Source organism: Lepisma saccharinum, chromosome 14 (genome assembly GCF_977018435.1).
Source record: "Lepisma saccharinum chromosome 14, izLepSacc3.1, whole genome shotgun sequence".
NCBI lineage: Eukaryota > Metazoa > Arthropoda > Insecta > Zygentoma > Lepismatidae > Lepisma > Lepisma saccharinum.
The window spans coordinates 64,551,207-64,567,692 of record NC_139242.1 but is presented as its reverse complement, the minus strand read 5'-3'; the positions used below and the strand labels follow the sequence as shown (position 1 = coordinate 64,567,692).

The 16,486-nt window shown below is 37.2% G+C and overlaps 1 protein-coding gene across 1 annotated transcript; it reads right to left on the bottom strand.

Moving 5' to 3' along the window:
* Positions 1–946: 946 nt before the first annotated feature.
* On the bottom strand, positions 947–15,383 carry LOC145998580 (uncharacterized). The gene is made up of 3 exons (XM_083135018.1): positions 15,002–15,383; positions 9,217–9,299; positions 947–1,979 (listed from the first exon to the last, which is right to left on the bottom strand). The coding sequence occupies exons 1-3, from the start codon at positions 15,336–15,338 to the stop codon at positions 1,143–1,145; spliced, it is 1,257 nt and encodes a 418-aa protein (XP_082991144.1). The 5' UTR covers positions 15,339–15,383; the 3' UTR covers positions 947–1,142.
* Between the last annotated feature and the right edge of the window lie 1,103 nt (positions 15,384–16,486).

Genomic DNA, 16,486 nt, shown 5'->3' with positions numbered 1-16,486 from the left:
GTTTTCGAGAAGTGATGTTAATTGCAACTGTCCGCTGCAGGTTCATGCTCACATGATTATAGATATTCAATGTGGGAATCGCCTAAGAAAAAATGGGGGAAAGGGGGGAGGGGGAGAGAGAGAGAGAGAGAGAAAACATGCTGACAAAATGAATCTTTCGACACTGATTACAATGGACTCTGGAAACACCAGCTCTGCTTTTGGGTGTGGGAATTTTTAGGTCTGGCAATATTTAGAAACTCAGCCATTCCTTTCACAAGTGAGGTAAGCCTGACATTTCAATCCAGAGCATCCATGAATAACCAGTTTTTAAGAACAAAGAAAGGAGTAAAAGATTCTCTCAACATTTGCCAATTATGCTGGTAAGTCGGGATTCTACACTCAAAAAATTAAAAACTAAACAACTCAAAGTAGTAGAAACAACTGAGATAAAGTGCAACACGTGAGAGCCATTTACTTTTCTCCCATTCCTGAAGTAGGATCAAGGTTGATCCAAAAATTCAGAAGATAAAACAAGGTATGTGGTGGGAATTTGTCTCAGTTGTTCTTATCATCTTGACAATGCACAGCATGAAATAGCACCCTTCCTAACCTTCTCCCCCACACAGAGATGTTTCAAAGTATGACTGCAATGGATTGATTTACCTTGATATATTTGAATTTGGTTTGTTGAAAAACATTCTTCGTCACTTTATTGATTGTATGTTTGAACTATTGCTTTAAGTCCACTTTATACAGATAGGTTATTCAGGACTGGATTAAAATGGAATCCGAACCACTGTGCAATGTGCCTCCACCAGGTATTGAACCTGGGAACCCTTGATTACAAGACGACAACATTACCACTACCCCATTGGAAAGGTGATCATGGCTGTTTGTGTAACCATGGTTTCACATGGGAAAAATGTTAACAAGTGTGTTTCATTTTTATCATTTAATTCGCTTATTAACTTTTCCAGTTTTTGTTTGTTATTTTTATTTTAAGTTAACATACATCATACATATGCATTTTGATTCTCAATAACGTGAAAAATATAATGAATACTAACACATTGTTTAATGCAGTACATAATACTTAACTCAGACCACTTTAAACTTTCCAAGTCGTGAAAAGGTAAAATGTAGATTATGCTGATGAGGGACTAAAGTGGAGAATCGGTATGCCACACTTCCACCATTTCAACTTCTTCTGTTATCATGTCTTCATTGTCACTGTTTTGTATAACAAAGACTTCTTCACTTTTAGTACATTCTGCTTTACAAATACTGGGATAGTCATCTACTGATAAGACTGTCTGATATTCTTCTGTTTCAATGCTTACTCCTGGATCTAAGGTACTGGATGGCTGTTGAACCATTGCGATACATTTTCCAACATCACTTACATCTGGCATATTATAATCTTGAATGTTGGATGGCAAGTTTGCAACTTGTACACTACTGGATGCACTTTTTGAATTATCAGGATTGTCACTGCCAGTAACTGTATCAGGCATGTTAACATTAATGTCTGTAGCAGTATTTGTATTGTTTGGAGACACTTGTAATGCAGTACTGTCTACCTTTGTTTCCACTATTCCCATAATGACTTCTTGTTTGAGACCACCAGAGCTATTCTCTTTTGACACAGTGCCAGATCCACTCACACTATTCTGAGACTCCACCTGTTCCTCCTCAGCTTGAGAAATTCTGGCAATTTCACTTGCATCACCTTGACCAGTCTGATTTGCTTGATTCTCATTGTGATCTTCACTCACCTCATCGCCACAAAAATCACAGTTCATCGTCTTTTTCTTCATATGTTGCCTGATGTGGTAGATCATAAATGACTTGTAGTTTGTAGTATACTTACACAAATCACACTGAATCCAGAGGTTAGTGTTTTGTACTTTACTTGTTGTCTTTGAGGAATGACTATATTTATCAAGAGTTCTTGTTTCTTGCCCTGCAGTTTTTGTATTTGCAGCAGAAATTTGACCCTGCAAAAAGAAAAAAAAATCATTCTGTAAATATATTGCTCAAGTTAGTAATTATATAAATTTGGATGGGAATATGAAATAATTCACAGTCTTTCTGTAGTGTTGACAGACATTAGTTTCCAGGTTAAATCTTGACAAATCAAATATTTTCAACTAATAGTAATAGGTTCATGGCCACGGTGGCTCAGTGGGTAATGTGTCTGACTACCATGCTAAAGGTCCCAGGTTCGATCCCAGACATGTTGAAATCCGGGAACTTTTCTAATGTTGGAAGCTGCCCCCCCAGCATCGAATGACATGGGTACCTGGGTGAAACCCTGGGGGGTAAAGGTGGTCAGGTGCATGATGCTGATCACATCACCCCCACTAACTAAGAAAGCGTGGGGTGTTACTCCCACACCCCCTATACGCCTTCATGGCATGGTGCTAAGCACAGGGAAGCACTTTACCTTTTTTTAAAAAAATTTTTTATAGTAATAGGTTCTCACTACTTATTGAGATTTATTGCTCATGTGAAGGAGTTCCAATAATTAAAAATATCTTCCTAATACATATGCTCACTGAAGAACAGCCATGAAAAAATCCAATGTGGAAAACAAAATTAGTGTTGTTGTTATGCCAGTCAAGAACAACACAAGGAAAAATACAAAGAAAGCGGCAAAAGACTACATGCTAGAATCAATCTCTTTCCCATTTATGTATTTCTTATCAACAGACCTGTGTGTATAGAAACTTCATTTGGACAGCTGCTGTCTAATAAACGCTAAATATCTCCTGACTACATCTGCTTGTCTTACTAACAGGATGATCCCTTTGCCATGGTTAGTATGTAGTAATAAAACTAAAATATGTTTATACTGGCTACACCAAAGTTTCAAAACTTAAGTCCCTGGCCTGGGCATGGAAGTTCCTTTTTGAATGTTATGATTGATGTATTTATTTTAATTCACTTTTCTGCCACTTTTGGCTAAATGTAAACATGAGGATGAGTACTAAGATGAAAGGACACGCGCAAACACACATGGGCAGCACACAACACAAATACCACAGAGGATTATTTTGGCTCCGAGTCCAGATACCAGAGCCTCATTCGTCTGCAATATGCAGCCCACGGTATACTACGTTGAAGAGATTGCCATATGGGCATCTTCCAAAAGGGTCACCCCTTACACTTCTCGTTTGGAATGTCCCTTCATCTAATTATGATTCATCTTCATTGCTGTGGTTAGTCGAAAATGGTAGCGAAACGACGTAAAACAAGAAAAATACAAATAGTTCTTAAATTGCCAAATAATTATATTCATAGTTCTCGACAAAGATTCATATAATCTGTGACAAAACAACAACCATAAAAATAAGTTTTGCCCATACAAGTCGAGAATTGATATTTTTTTTTTACAATCTACAAAACTTCTTCTAGTTCATTTGTTCATCACTACCATGATCATACATAGAATTAGTCACAAATATATTGATCACTATCTGTGTTACTGTCTAAGTAAACACAACAAAATCCATAGCTCATGTGTATCACGTCAAAACAAATTCCCTCACTTTACCAAGTTTCCAGGTAATACTTTTACACTCAAATCAGCATATGTCAGGTTACATGCTATTGCAATAAATCAAGTTTATACTCTCCAAGTAAATTACCACAAGAGGCTAATTGCAATGTGTTTTATTCTCATTATGATGATTATCAAAAACATTCCACTTCCTTGACCTTTTCACATGGCATAAATACATGTTTATATTAAATATCAATGTAAGTGATGTATGTTTTGCAGCTGATACAACTTTATTCATGTTCCAACCATTCATGAAATGTTCACGTCTTGCTCCATATTTTATGTCAAAATGGTGAATGAAAAAAATTAATATCAATCACAAAAGTACATCATTATATTTGTGATTAATGTAAAATGCTTGTTACATGGGCAATTTGCCAAGATTTACATCTATTTACACATGTGAAGAAATAGAAAAAATAATAAGCCCTGTGTATATTAAGGGATCATAAAGTCTTATTAATCCCCATTAAGTGATTGAGCTATCCAGATATAATTTGATAAGCATAATCATTTATGTTTATGTGCATGATATTGAAATTACAGCTACTCATGTCAACTCTTTTTGTCTCTGGATTTAGTAGATGTTAGTAAACTCCATGATAGACAAAATGGAAGTCTGCAGTGTTATCAAGCATCTTCATTTGAAAGGTAACAGAGGCAGCCAAACCCATGATAAAATAGCCACTGTTTATGGTAATGATAGTACAGGGTGTAAAATCCTGGTGAGGAGGGGGATTCCCTCCACCAACAATATTGTCCTAAAAAATCACCTCACCAAAAATTTCCGAGGGAAGAGTTTTTTTGTTATAACAACAAAGATAAGCAATTAGTAAAGGTAAAGGTAAAGTGCTCCCCTGTGCTATGCACCATGCCATGAAGGGGTGTGGGGTCAGAGCCCTACACTTTCTTGATCATGGCCGAAGGTGGGGGTGATATGATCAATACCATGCCCCTGGCTGTCTTTACCCCCCAGTTTCCTCCAGGTAGCCACTTTATACGACACTGGGTGGGCGCCGGAGCCGCTTCAACAGCTGGAAAAATTCCCGATTCTCCCCCGCCTGGGATTGAACCCAGCAATTAGTATTGATTCAAATATACTTTACTAAGGACAATATCGAAAAGACACAAAAAGTGTTGTGTTGCATGTTCTCTCTCTCTCTCCCTCTGAGCCTCCCTAATGGCATAATGACTTGTCATCAAGGTGTCACATTCAGTATCTGGTGGAGGCCCCTGGTTGGTTGGTTGGTGTGTGTGTGTGTGTGTAAATTAATATCTTCCTTCCCAAAAGTCTTCAATGACTTGGCACCCTGTCCATCATATGACACTGGTGTGAGGTGGAAAACGAACTTTCAAACTGGACACATCCTTCATGAAAAATGTGAGATATCATCATCCTTCACAGTTTCCTGCCTCTGGCTGGGTCGGCATAGAAGTCTGGCCTCTCCATTTTTTTCCTGGTCTTCCACCACTCCTCTCTTTTCATCGACATCTTGGTCTCCCCCATGGCCTTATTCCCACTCCATGTGCATTGTAAGCTCTTACTGGTAGTCTTTCTGCATCCATCCTCTTCATATGTCCGAACCACCTCATCTGTGCCTGATCTATTCTGTCCTGAAGCTTCACCACTCCCACTGTCTGTCGGATCTCCTCATTCCTTATTCTATCCCTTCTAGTCTTCCCCAATATACTTCTTAAAAATTTCATCTCCACTGCCTGCATCTTTCTTTGGTCTCTCTGTCATTGTCCAAGTCTCTGCTCCATATGTAATTATTGGCACATAGATAGCGGTGAAGAAAAAAAATACCAGGGTATGATCAGCAAAGGCAACCGTCTCCTAGCTGACAATGCACATACCCATTCCATCAAACCACCTACTGTGGAGGCAGACAACAGTGGCTGCAAAATTTTGCCCCAACCCACTTATTCATCTGATCTTGCACCCAGCACTATAAGAAACAGCAGGAACATTGCTACGAAATTACTTATTTAATTGTAATTAATCAACAACTGCTCACCTATCATCTTTCACGTTTTCAGCTCCTAATGCATGGGATATGCTGCTTGTAAACATTAGGTGCACAAATAATCCTAACGCTCCAGACTAATCCCCGAAATTTATTCCTTTAAGGAAGCAACTGCTGAGTTGTGATACAAAAGGTATCAATATGCTCTTCTGTAGAATTGTATTGTTTTCTTCCCTTTTGCACTTATATTTAAACGTTTGTAAAAACTAAACTCAATGGTGCAAACAGCCAGTTCGGGGCCAAGTCTGTTAAGCTGCTTATGTTGGGTGATGCAGTGTATCACATTATGCCCCACTGCTGCTCTTTTCTGGCATTCAAAACTGGAGTCTTGTTTTCAAAGTAGCTCTCATCAGGAATAAAACCTGAGACTGCTCACAAGGCGTAACAATTAGGACGTAAAAGAGCTCAAATGGTATGTTTGCTTAATTTCGATTGTACATATATTTTATTTGTACATATGTATTATTTTATATGCAGCCTCTTATTATATGAACTATTATACTGACACTGGTTACATACCAGAACAGTCTCAGGATAAACTTTTACGTTTTCCGGGTAAAATTTCCTTAAAATAAAAAAAAACAACTCATTAAATTAATAACTTGTTTATACAAAGGCTGTCGCAGAGAAGGTGAGACAGATTTTTTCCTGGCTTGGCAACACTGCCTATGGTTTCGGCACTAGTCGTGTTGTGTAGGATAACTCATTCTGTCTCCGTAGCAAGTTGTCACATTTTGCGAAACCACGTTAGTAAGCAGCTGTGTTGATTTACGTGGAACGTGTTTCGTTTCCCTCTCCAGATTTTTGTGTATAACATTGGTTTTCGCGGTGAGTATTCAAGATGAACAGCGACATGCCCTAAAATTTTGTTGGCGTTTAGGGAAAAGTGCTGCGGAAACATATACAATGCTTCAAGAGGCATATGCCGATCAAGACAGACTGAGTAGAGCCACAGTGTACTGATGGCACAAGTCATTCGAAGATGGGGGCAAATCAGGCACTTTGCTTCTGCATCCTGGACAAAGACCATCTGTGAGTAATGAGACGCTAGTGAATACGGTTGCATACCACGCGGGCTTTTCAGGATTACGCCATGAAGAGAAAAATAGACATTTTCCCGCATACAGCATACAGCCTGGACCTTGCACCCTGCGACTATTGGCTATTTCCACTTTTAAAGGCCGCTTTACGTGGTCGTCATTTCATGACTAACAAAGAATTGATCACCGCAGTGCAAGTTTTCTTCAGTTTGCTACCTGACGACGAATTTTAAAAAAACATTCACAAAGTGGCAGAAGCATATGGACACTTGCTTAGCTGTCAATGGTTCCTATTTTGAAAAAGATGTATGTCGACTCGATATGGCTGATTCTGAATAAAAATGTTGTGCTTTGTACTTTTTGTGTTTCATTTTAATGATTCTTGGAGGGGTCCATGTACATGCTTGTCTTTTAACTTTTAAGCAGTCATGACTTTTTGACCTATTGTGCTCATTTTGGTCTCAATTGGCAGCTAATGAACCAAATTTTCATCCTAGTACATTTGCTAGCCAATGGAGGTTGCTCTTTTCCTATACAGCAATTAGTCTCACCTTCTCTGCGACAGCCTTTGTACAAACAAAATTAGATCCTTTTAAGGCAGAGAAGATGCAAATTCTGTTCCCTCATTTAAAATTCGTCCACTTCATTCCAATATGTGTTCCACAGTTCTCTTTTACATCTTAACAACTCTGCAGTGGAGTTGAATGTAATCATAATACCAGACAAATTACCACATTACATGTACCATGTTCATTCACTTAATTTTACACAATGCAAAGTTCAAGAATTTATACATCAAAATCACAAATTCTATTCCTTGAAAAAAGAAAAAGAAAAAAAATTGAATGAAAATAAGGTTCCATTAGCATAAATACAATGAAAAATTATTATTTAGGCTGTATGTATGCTAATGAAACCTTACCTAACAGGCCTAACCTAACCTCTTAAGCATTTCTCGTCACGTAGACAAATGAAGTAGTCTGTATAATACTAAACTACCGAAAATAATGATGAAAAATTATAATTTTTCTCACATTATTCATGTATATAACTGTACCATGGCTAGGGTTACCAGATCGCTATGAGGGAAATGTAGGACATTATGTTCCAAAATGTAGGACATTGAGTCAAAATGTAGGACACAAAACATTCACAATAAATAATACATATTTCTATAGAACACGTTAGAGAGTAATTTAAAATTGATACTTTTCAGTAAAAAAAAGATTTCTTAATGAATTCTTTAATTCAAAATTTCCAAACTTGTAATTATACTAAACAATGCACCTGTTTTAACGGTACTTCTCAGAGGAGCCAATATTTCCCAAAATTTCAGTCAAAATATATTTATGAGAGACTGAACAGCCAAACTCTTTGATATTATATGGACCAGTACCAAACTTCTAACAGACTAGATGAAAAAAAAAAACATCTCTCGTGAGTCCGTTGTGCTGATGGTAATGAAAGTAGTCTTTGCATTATGACCTGTAATGGCAAACAAATATTCAGCAATTACCATAGAAATGGTTCCAGAAGTTTCATCTTGGGTAGTTTTTAGTTGAATAACAGGGTGTCTACCAAAATAACAAATCCAAAATTCTTGAGTTTTTCAGGATTTTTTTTTAACATTTATTTTTCGTTTTTGTTTACCTAAGTAGGGGTCGAATAAATAAAGGTTAAGTTTTAAATTAGCAATTAAGAAAATAATATTTAATAAGAAAATCCTACCAAAAGGCTGGTTAAAATGTAAACTGCAGCAGTATATAACAAGAGATTTAGACCTATTTTATCTATTAATGCATGCTGGACTGCATTTTGCATACTAGCGAGGCTCTGGCGTTTGGACTCACAGCCAGTATAATCTTATGTGGGACTCGTGTTCTCGTCCCTATGTGTTTGTGATTGTCTCATCATCCATCTTATCTTATGGCCATTCAGCCTCATGTTTGCGACTAGCCAAAGGGGCAGAAAAGTTAAGTAAAATAAACTAAATTCACTGATCAGTCATTTGGATAGCAAAAATTCTTGACCACAAGTATAATTTCTTGACATTTTATTGACGTCTTGATATACTTTCTTTATTTTTTCTTGATTTTCACGACTTTCTTGACTAGTAGACACCCTAAATAACTTCGTTCTCTAAACACCTGCTTTGCAATCAAGATAATGAATAAGAATGGGGAAAAAACTTGTTTCATCAGTATAAACCCCAAGGCAAGAAATTACCCTCAGGCATTGAACGGTCGCATCATCAGAATGTGGCCCCAAAACTTTTGTTCATTGATAGCTTCCGTTTTTCCGTTTGTCCTCTAGTAGGACAATATTTTATTTTATTTTTCGGCAATGACTGAATCAAAATAAATGCCACTATTGAGTTTGAGAGTGAAGTCCATAGACATGTAACTTGCATGATTTCTCTTTGTTAAACTGAAACACGTATTTCCCTAATTTTATTATGTGACGCTCTAAATGTAGGACATTTATGACATTTTTCAAATTCCTCCCGGACCCCGGACACAAGGCTAAAATGTAGGACATGTCCGGGAAAATCCGGACGTCTGGTAACCCTAACCATGGCTGATGGTTAACAGAAAATCCTTACCAAACTGTTGCTTGAGAAGTGACTTTGGGGCTTTGTATTCTTTCCAGCATCTTCCTGAATAAGTTGCACGTTCCTGCTGTTGCCTGGAATATAAGCAGACCTACAGTAAGAAAATGTTTGAAAAGCAAAAAGTCACAATCATCTTCATACAATATCTCCTAACCTATTTTTGGTACAGCGTTATTCCATGCCAAACCATCCAATGGTGGTTGCATGACCATTTTTGAAAATTTTCATTTTTAGTACAAACGTTTCTACATGTTTCTAGATATCAAAACCAATGTTCAAAAAAAATATTGTCTTTAGTTCTCCTGGGGCAGCCATTTTTCCAACATGGTGCATGGCTTTTTTGCTCATATAGAAGTTTACAGAAACTTTAATACCTGATTCAAAATTCATTTTGTAGCTAATGAAGTATACTTTCTATGATATTCAAGTATGATTTGCTAAAAATTGCATCCTAAGTACAAAAATTATGGTGGAAATTTGGGTAACAATAGTTAAAAATTTGGATTTTTAAGGCAGATTCTTTTTTAATGAAGGGGTATAGTCTAAGGCTTGAATTCTTTTTCATGTGTAGAGCTACCTGCTGTATCAGTGCTTAGAGAAATGCAAACCTTTTTTACAGCATGGGCTCAAACATGGCCGTTCATTGAAATTTGACAGTTTTCGGGGTTAAATATCTCAGATGGGTCCTCTTGAAAAATTCTGAAATTTGGCACAAAGGAAGCCCTGCATGAACCTAACTCACAGTAAAAATCTCAAGTTTTAGATTCAACTCGTATTGGTCAATATGAGGTATAGTATGTGACCTAATTTCTGATGTTGCAAAGTAAGGTTAAACTACTTCCCATACTTAGAATAATGAAGTCTTTTCTTTTTATTTTTTAAAGTTGGGTTAAAACATCAGGTTTTAATATTTGACTTACCAGAAATTGAAATTACACGGTATGACAATTGAAAATCTGCAAAACCTCATTGCAAAAGGTTTGATTTATTAGGTACCCACGACCAGTTGGTATTGTCAGCTCCAAAACTGAGCTTCCCCATATTTTTTTTAAATTTTTAAATGTAGCAGCTTAAGATAGTCAGTGGCATGCCCAGGAATTTCAAAGGGAGGGGGGTTGGGGTTGCATATATTTATTTAGTACACAACCCTGTTTTTGCCACATTATCCTGCCTTTGATGATTTAATTCTTTATGGAATGCTGTGCCAAAGGTAGGGGCTTATGACCCCCACCAACCCCTCCTTGGGCACTCCATTGTAAGTAGGCTATTTATTTTGGAGGGTCAAAGCTGGAAGAATATATTATTTTTTTGTTTCCTTTATTTTCCACGTTTTTTTTATTATTATTATTTTCAAGAAAAGACACTTGTGGAAGTAGATATGAGTCCTGCACAGCAGATGATTCACAGACATATTTTGAAATGATGTAAGGCAAGGCTGGAATTGATCTGTGCATGGACAATCTCTGCTGCCATTCTTCCTTTGCCTAATGTGCCAAGAGTAGTGACTTGTGAATGTTTGTTATCCGAGACTGGAAATGGAGTGTTCTGTAGGATTTTTAACTGGAGAGGACTGTCATAAATACACTTTTGGTAAGGTTCCCAGACCTAATTAATCTTAACAAACTCGGTGAATATGATAAAACACTTCTGAGACTTTTACCCCAACTTCTTAGGTAAAGACTACAGGTGGATGGCTTAGAGACAATATGCAAATATCATTGAAAATAGCTTTTTATAGGGTAAAATATGTTGTGATCTTCAGAAGTACGACGTAAAGACAAAGTTTAGTAAGGGAATTTTTAGAATCAATTTGCATCATATGGTAAGGCCAAAAAAGTATCAAGGAAGCCTTATACCAGTTAAATCAATATGCCTGACATGTTGGAGTAAAACTTTCATATCTGGAGAAAGTGACTCACTTAAATGCCAGAATAAGGAGTCCCGTTGGAGGCACATAGTGGTTCGGATCCCAATTTACACTGTAGGTCCAGTCCCGATTAGCCTTACTGTGCATAAAGTGGACTTAAAAAACCAAATCAATTAATCAATTAAATGCCAGAATGACAACGATGTCTTTGTGCCAACCCAAGAAAAACTAACGGAAATGGACGAAGTCTGTTCTGTTTTCGATGTATCTCCTGTTTCAAAACTGAGGAGGCTGATTGCACAAAAACAATAAAGTGCTATTGCCCGAAAAAGTACTCACATCATACAAGGAGTGCAAAGGAAACTGGAAAGGTGCTTTTCACAAAGTATTGGAATAGAAGAAAAGGAAAGCAAGTTTTGCAATCCGTTGTGTGGCCAGTATAATTGAAATTATAAGAAGAAAAATGTAAATTAACAAAACTATTATTAAAAAGGTATGAGAATCATCTGGTTAAGAAAATATGTATGTGATGAACTGAAGGTTTCTCACAATTAACTCAGGAACTTACTGAAAAACAAAGAATTCTGCCTGATTTGACAAAGAGAATGAATAGTAAACTGGAGCTGACAATGTCAAGTGGACGTGGATACCTAATAAATCAAACTTTTTTTGCAATAAGATTTTGCAGATTTTCAATTGTCATACCTTGTAATTTCAATTTCTGGTACGTCAAATATTAAAACCTTATGTTACAATATTTTCTGAGACTCTTTTACCCCAACTTTAAAAAAGAAAAAGAAAAGACTTCATTATTCTAAGTAGGGGATGTAGCTTAACCTTACTTTGCAACGTCAGATATTAGGTCACATACATTACCTCATATTGGCCAATACGAGTTGAATCTAAAAGTTGAGATTTTTACTGAGAGTTAGGTTCATGCAGGGCTTCCTTTGTGCCAAATTACAGAATTTCTCAAGATGACCCATCTGAGATATTTAACCCCGAAAACTGTTAAAATTCAATGAATGGCCATGTTTGAGCCCATGCTGTAAAAAAGGTTTGCATTTCTAAGCACTGTTGAGATATTAAGGTTTCTGTGAACTGATACATGAGCAAAAAAAGCCATGCACCATGTTGGAAAAATGGCTGCCCTATGAGAACTATTTTTTTTTTTTTTTTGAACATTGGTTTTGATATCTACAAACATGTACAAACTTATATACTAAAAATTATTTTTTTCTAAAATGGTCATGCAACCGATTATTTTAAAATTGGTTGATTTGACATGGAATGACCCTACGTATAAAATATCCCACTGAAGTTCCTGGGTTTCAATCCTGGCCTGGCATGGGGGTTTTTATTACTATACCTGCAGCAAAATTAGTTTGGTATTGAGAGCTGAAGGAACACGCGTCACAGTGTTGCCATATCATGCAGTACAGTACACAGTGCAGCAGTCTGACGCTGTGTCGAGGAACATGTGTTATGAAAAGGAACAACAATAATGAAATGTGTTATTGTTTTCTCTATTTCAATTTCACAACATGAACGAATTAATGTAACGAGCATTGTTTACAGGTTACCTTTTCAATCCATTCTGAAAATACTGAATATGTACACTTGCAGTCACCACTTCTTTCCAAAGTCGCCGTTAAAGTCTGCCCAACTTTTAATTAGACTGCAACTGAATTGCACAAAGTTCAGTTGGTGGGGCATCTGACTTTCACGCGGGAGACCTGCGGTGGTTTGTGGAACTATTTTCAAATATCCCGAATGGCTCCGGGGTCGACTCAGCCCAAGTGAGTACCTGGGGTAAAGGCGGTTGGTGAACCACATCACCTCCAGAATATGGCCTAGGTCGAGAATGTGTGGAGCCCTACCTCCACATCCCCATATGCCTCCATACTTTACTTTATTTTGCATCCACTAATTTTTTTTATGAGGATCCCAGAGATTTTATAACTGTCGTTAAAGATGTTTCCCCACCTTGATAAAGTCCCGAATCTTTCAACGAAACGTGCAGTTTCCCAACAGAGGGATGATCTTTCCTTCTATAATAAGAGTAAAATGGCGAAGAATAGCGTCTTGCTGAAAGGCATCTAAATTTGTCACGCGTTTACTGATATTCCTCTTCTTTCCTGAGATTTCCAGTTTTGAAGCCTCACATTTATTTATTTATTTCTACCACATTATATTTTTCTTTCCCTATGGTTGTTCTTAGACACGCCGGCAGCAGCAGTAGTTCTCTCCAGAACTTTATTTACAGAAATGATTGGACCCCCATTGTTTTTCTCTTGTTCAAATTATTTGCGCTCAGAACAAACCATCTCCCACGTTTGGCCTTTGAGAGAAATTCATTTTTCTTTTAGTTCATGGCCTCTTTGGTACATTGACATCTCGAGTACTGTCTCCTGTGCTTGACATTCTTCACACAAGCACACGACACATTCAAGCAGAACACAAAAAAATAACACACTAAAACAACATGCTATATACAACAAAGAATACTCTAAATTCAGTAAACACTAAACAAACGGGCCTGTTAAAATATCACAGCAACGCAACGCAACAAACAAACACGTCCTCTCCCAACATGAAAACTGATCGCAGGAAGAATCGCCCGATAAACGGCAACACCAAGATAAACGGTTTATGTTGCTAGGTAACCAGGGCTTGGGTGAAGCACTGGGAAGATTTTGATTGGCTCGCATGCCAGCAACCCACCCTCCCGTAGTGACATAGACCCGCTTTCTCCATGTGCTTCACAAGCATCAATACCAAACTAATTTTGCGGCAGGTAAATGAGAATGCATGCAAGAAACTGAATGACCAAAAACTGAACGAATACTTAAAGAACGAAATATATATTCCTGATATTACTACGACTTCAAATTTTAACTATGTTAGCCTAACCTAACTGGCCTAACCGTGCATGGTTCATGGGGCTATCTGTGAATGGTTCATGGGGCCACCCATGGATCACTCGAGGGGTATAAAGCTAATTGCGACCACGGACCGTCAAAAAATATCAGTTTCGTAGCACTTGAGCGACAAACATTTCTTCCTTCCTTCACGGAAGACTCCATCTTCCTCACATGAACAACTCCAACGTTCCCTACGCCATTGCCAAACTAACCTGTAATCAAACTAGTACACATTCCACACACTCCTCGCCTTCTGATTTATCATCGTGGCAATTGAGATGGTTATTTTACGATTTCTACACGTGAGCACCAAATCTTAACTGCAGATGCGTCATCAGGACTCCATAATTAGTGGGGGTACTACTTTACTATACCAGAGACACCTATCAATGATTTATTTCGCAATTTTTTACATTGCTAACGTACTATTCTGCGTTGCAGAACATTTCTTTAGGTGAAATAATGGATTTCTAACGAAAATAATGTCTATTTCTTACATACGATAGCCCCACGAACCATCACGGGGACGAGGTATGCCTACTAGGTTAGGTTAGGCCTGTTAGATTAGGTTCCATTAGTACACCTTTCTTTCTATTTAGCATATACGGACAACATCGGAATTACAAATTCCCCGGCATCTTCCACACCCGGCAACAACTTCACGACGCATCCTTGACACGTCATGTTGTAGCAGCAGCAATAGCGCGTATTGTGCTCTCATACAGAAAGCAAATGGCGGCAGCAGCAATAGTGCGTCGGAAATAGATTTTCGTAGAAAACCACATGCATTTGCATTAAAATGGATAAAACCTACATTCCCGAACATCAACAACGCTACAGAAAATTATTTGCGTAAGTACTTTCTCCTGTAAATTTGAAGAAATCCGTCTCCGGTATAGTAAATTGTTACCTTACTGGGTATTCGAATTATTAACGAAATTAAGGCGTTTTCTGGTATTGTAAAATCATACCCTTTTCAACGAACCTGGTAGTTGTGAGGGAACAGAGCGCTCTAAATTATCTTCACACTCCAAAACTTCATTCTCATCTAAAGAATATTTTCTTTCCAGAAATTGAAGAACAACTTGTTTCACGCTTGTAAGTTCCTTTTCAAGCCTATCTACTGTGTTCATTAAATTAGCACAACCTCTGCAAATAACATCAGTATCGGACACAAAAACGACATACTGATCTCCTACGAGTTCGCTGATTTTATCCCACATTTTCACTTTTGAATATTGTGTTTTGCATGATTCTAGCTGAAATTTCTTTCCCTCGATAGCCACATCACAAACAAAGCAACTCAAATCCCTTGGAGACATATTTTCTGTCTGAAAAATATTATTGCACTAATACGGATTGTAGGTAGTACAGTGGGATCTATGAGTATTACCGTGCAAATTGTCCATCACCATGTTCGTCTACTTTATTTGATCCAATAAAAACTTCAAGAATTAAAAGAAAGCTCAAAACAAACTGTTGAGAACTTCTACACCAGCATACTTAAATATCCATCGCTTAAAAACACATAGGATGTAAGAGAAAAACTAATGAAAATAGTCATGGACAGTTTGCAGGGTAACACTCATGTACAGTCACTTTTCTATGGGTCTGACGAGTCTGCCTGTTCGCACTTCATTTCTGCAACATTGTGTTCTGACGTCAGATGAGAAATTCGAACGAGGTTAGATTAGGTTCCATTAGCATACAATTAAAAATTTTTATTTAGGCTAAGAGAACTAAACCTATCTAGCCTAGCCTAACAATGTAGGCATGTATTCTAAAATTAAAAACCCTTGTCCCTTGACGTCAGTACACATGGTTGCTCAAATGTTGTGCGATAAGTGATAACTGATCTGGCTGGTAATCTGTGGGTCCGGATGTCGCGGGTTTACTTATCGCACAACGTTGCGGACGTCATGCATGAAGGAATGCGTAGATTGTTAGGTTTGGTTCTAATTGCATAAATACACTGCAAATTTAGTAGTTATTCTAAGAGAACTAGACATAGCTTGCCTAACATAACAACTTAGGCATTTATTAAGCCGAACGAACGTAAAACAAAAAGAACCATCTGCACGAACATCCGATAGAATAAGAAGTTTTCCGGGCAAATTTAAAGATGAATTTTTATTGTAAAATGTAAAAATGCAACAAATATTGTAAATGTTAAACCTAAGGAACAGGGTCTTACACCCAATAGTTTCTCTCAAATGAAAAAGAGAGTTATACAATCAGTAGCGTACGCAGGATTTCATCAAGGGGGGTGTTATCTCGAAAACTTTCTACAAATTCACATTACCATTGTTTTATTATACTTTAATTAATTAATAATAATAATAAATTAATTAATAATTTTTATAATTAATTAATTAGTTTAATTACTACTAATGCAGCTGCTATTTATGAAAGAAATAGAACAAAATTATAATTCTTTTGTTTCAAAATAATTGTCTAGTCAACGGTTATT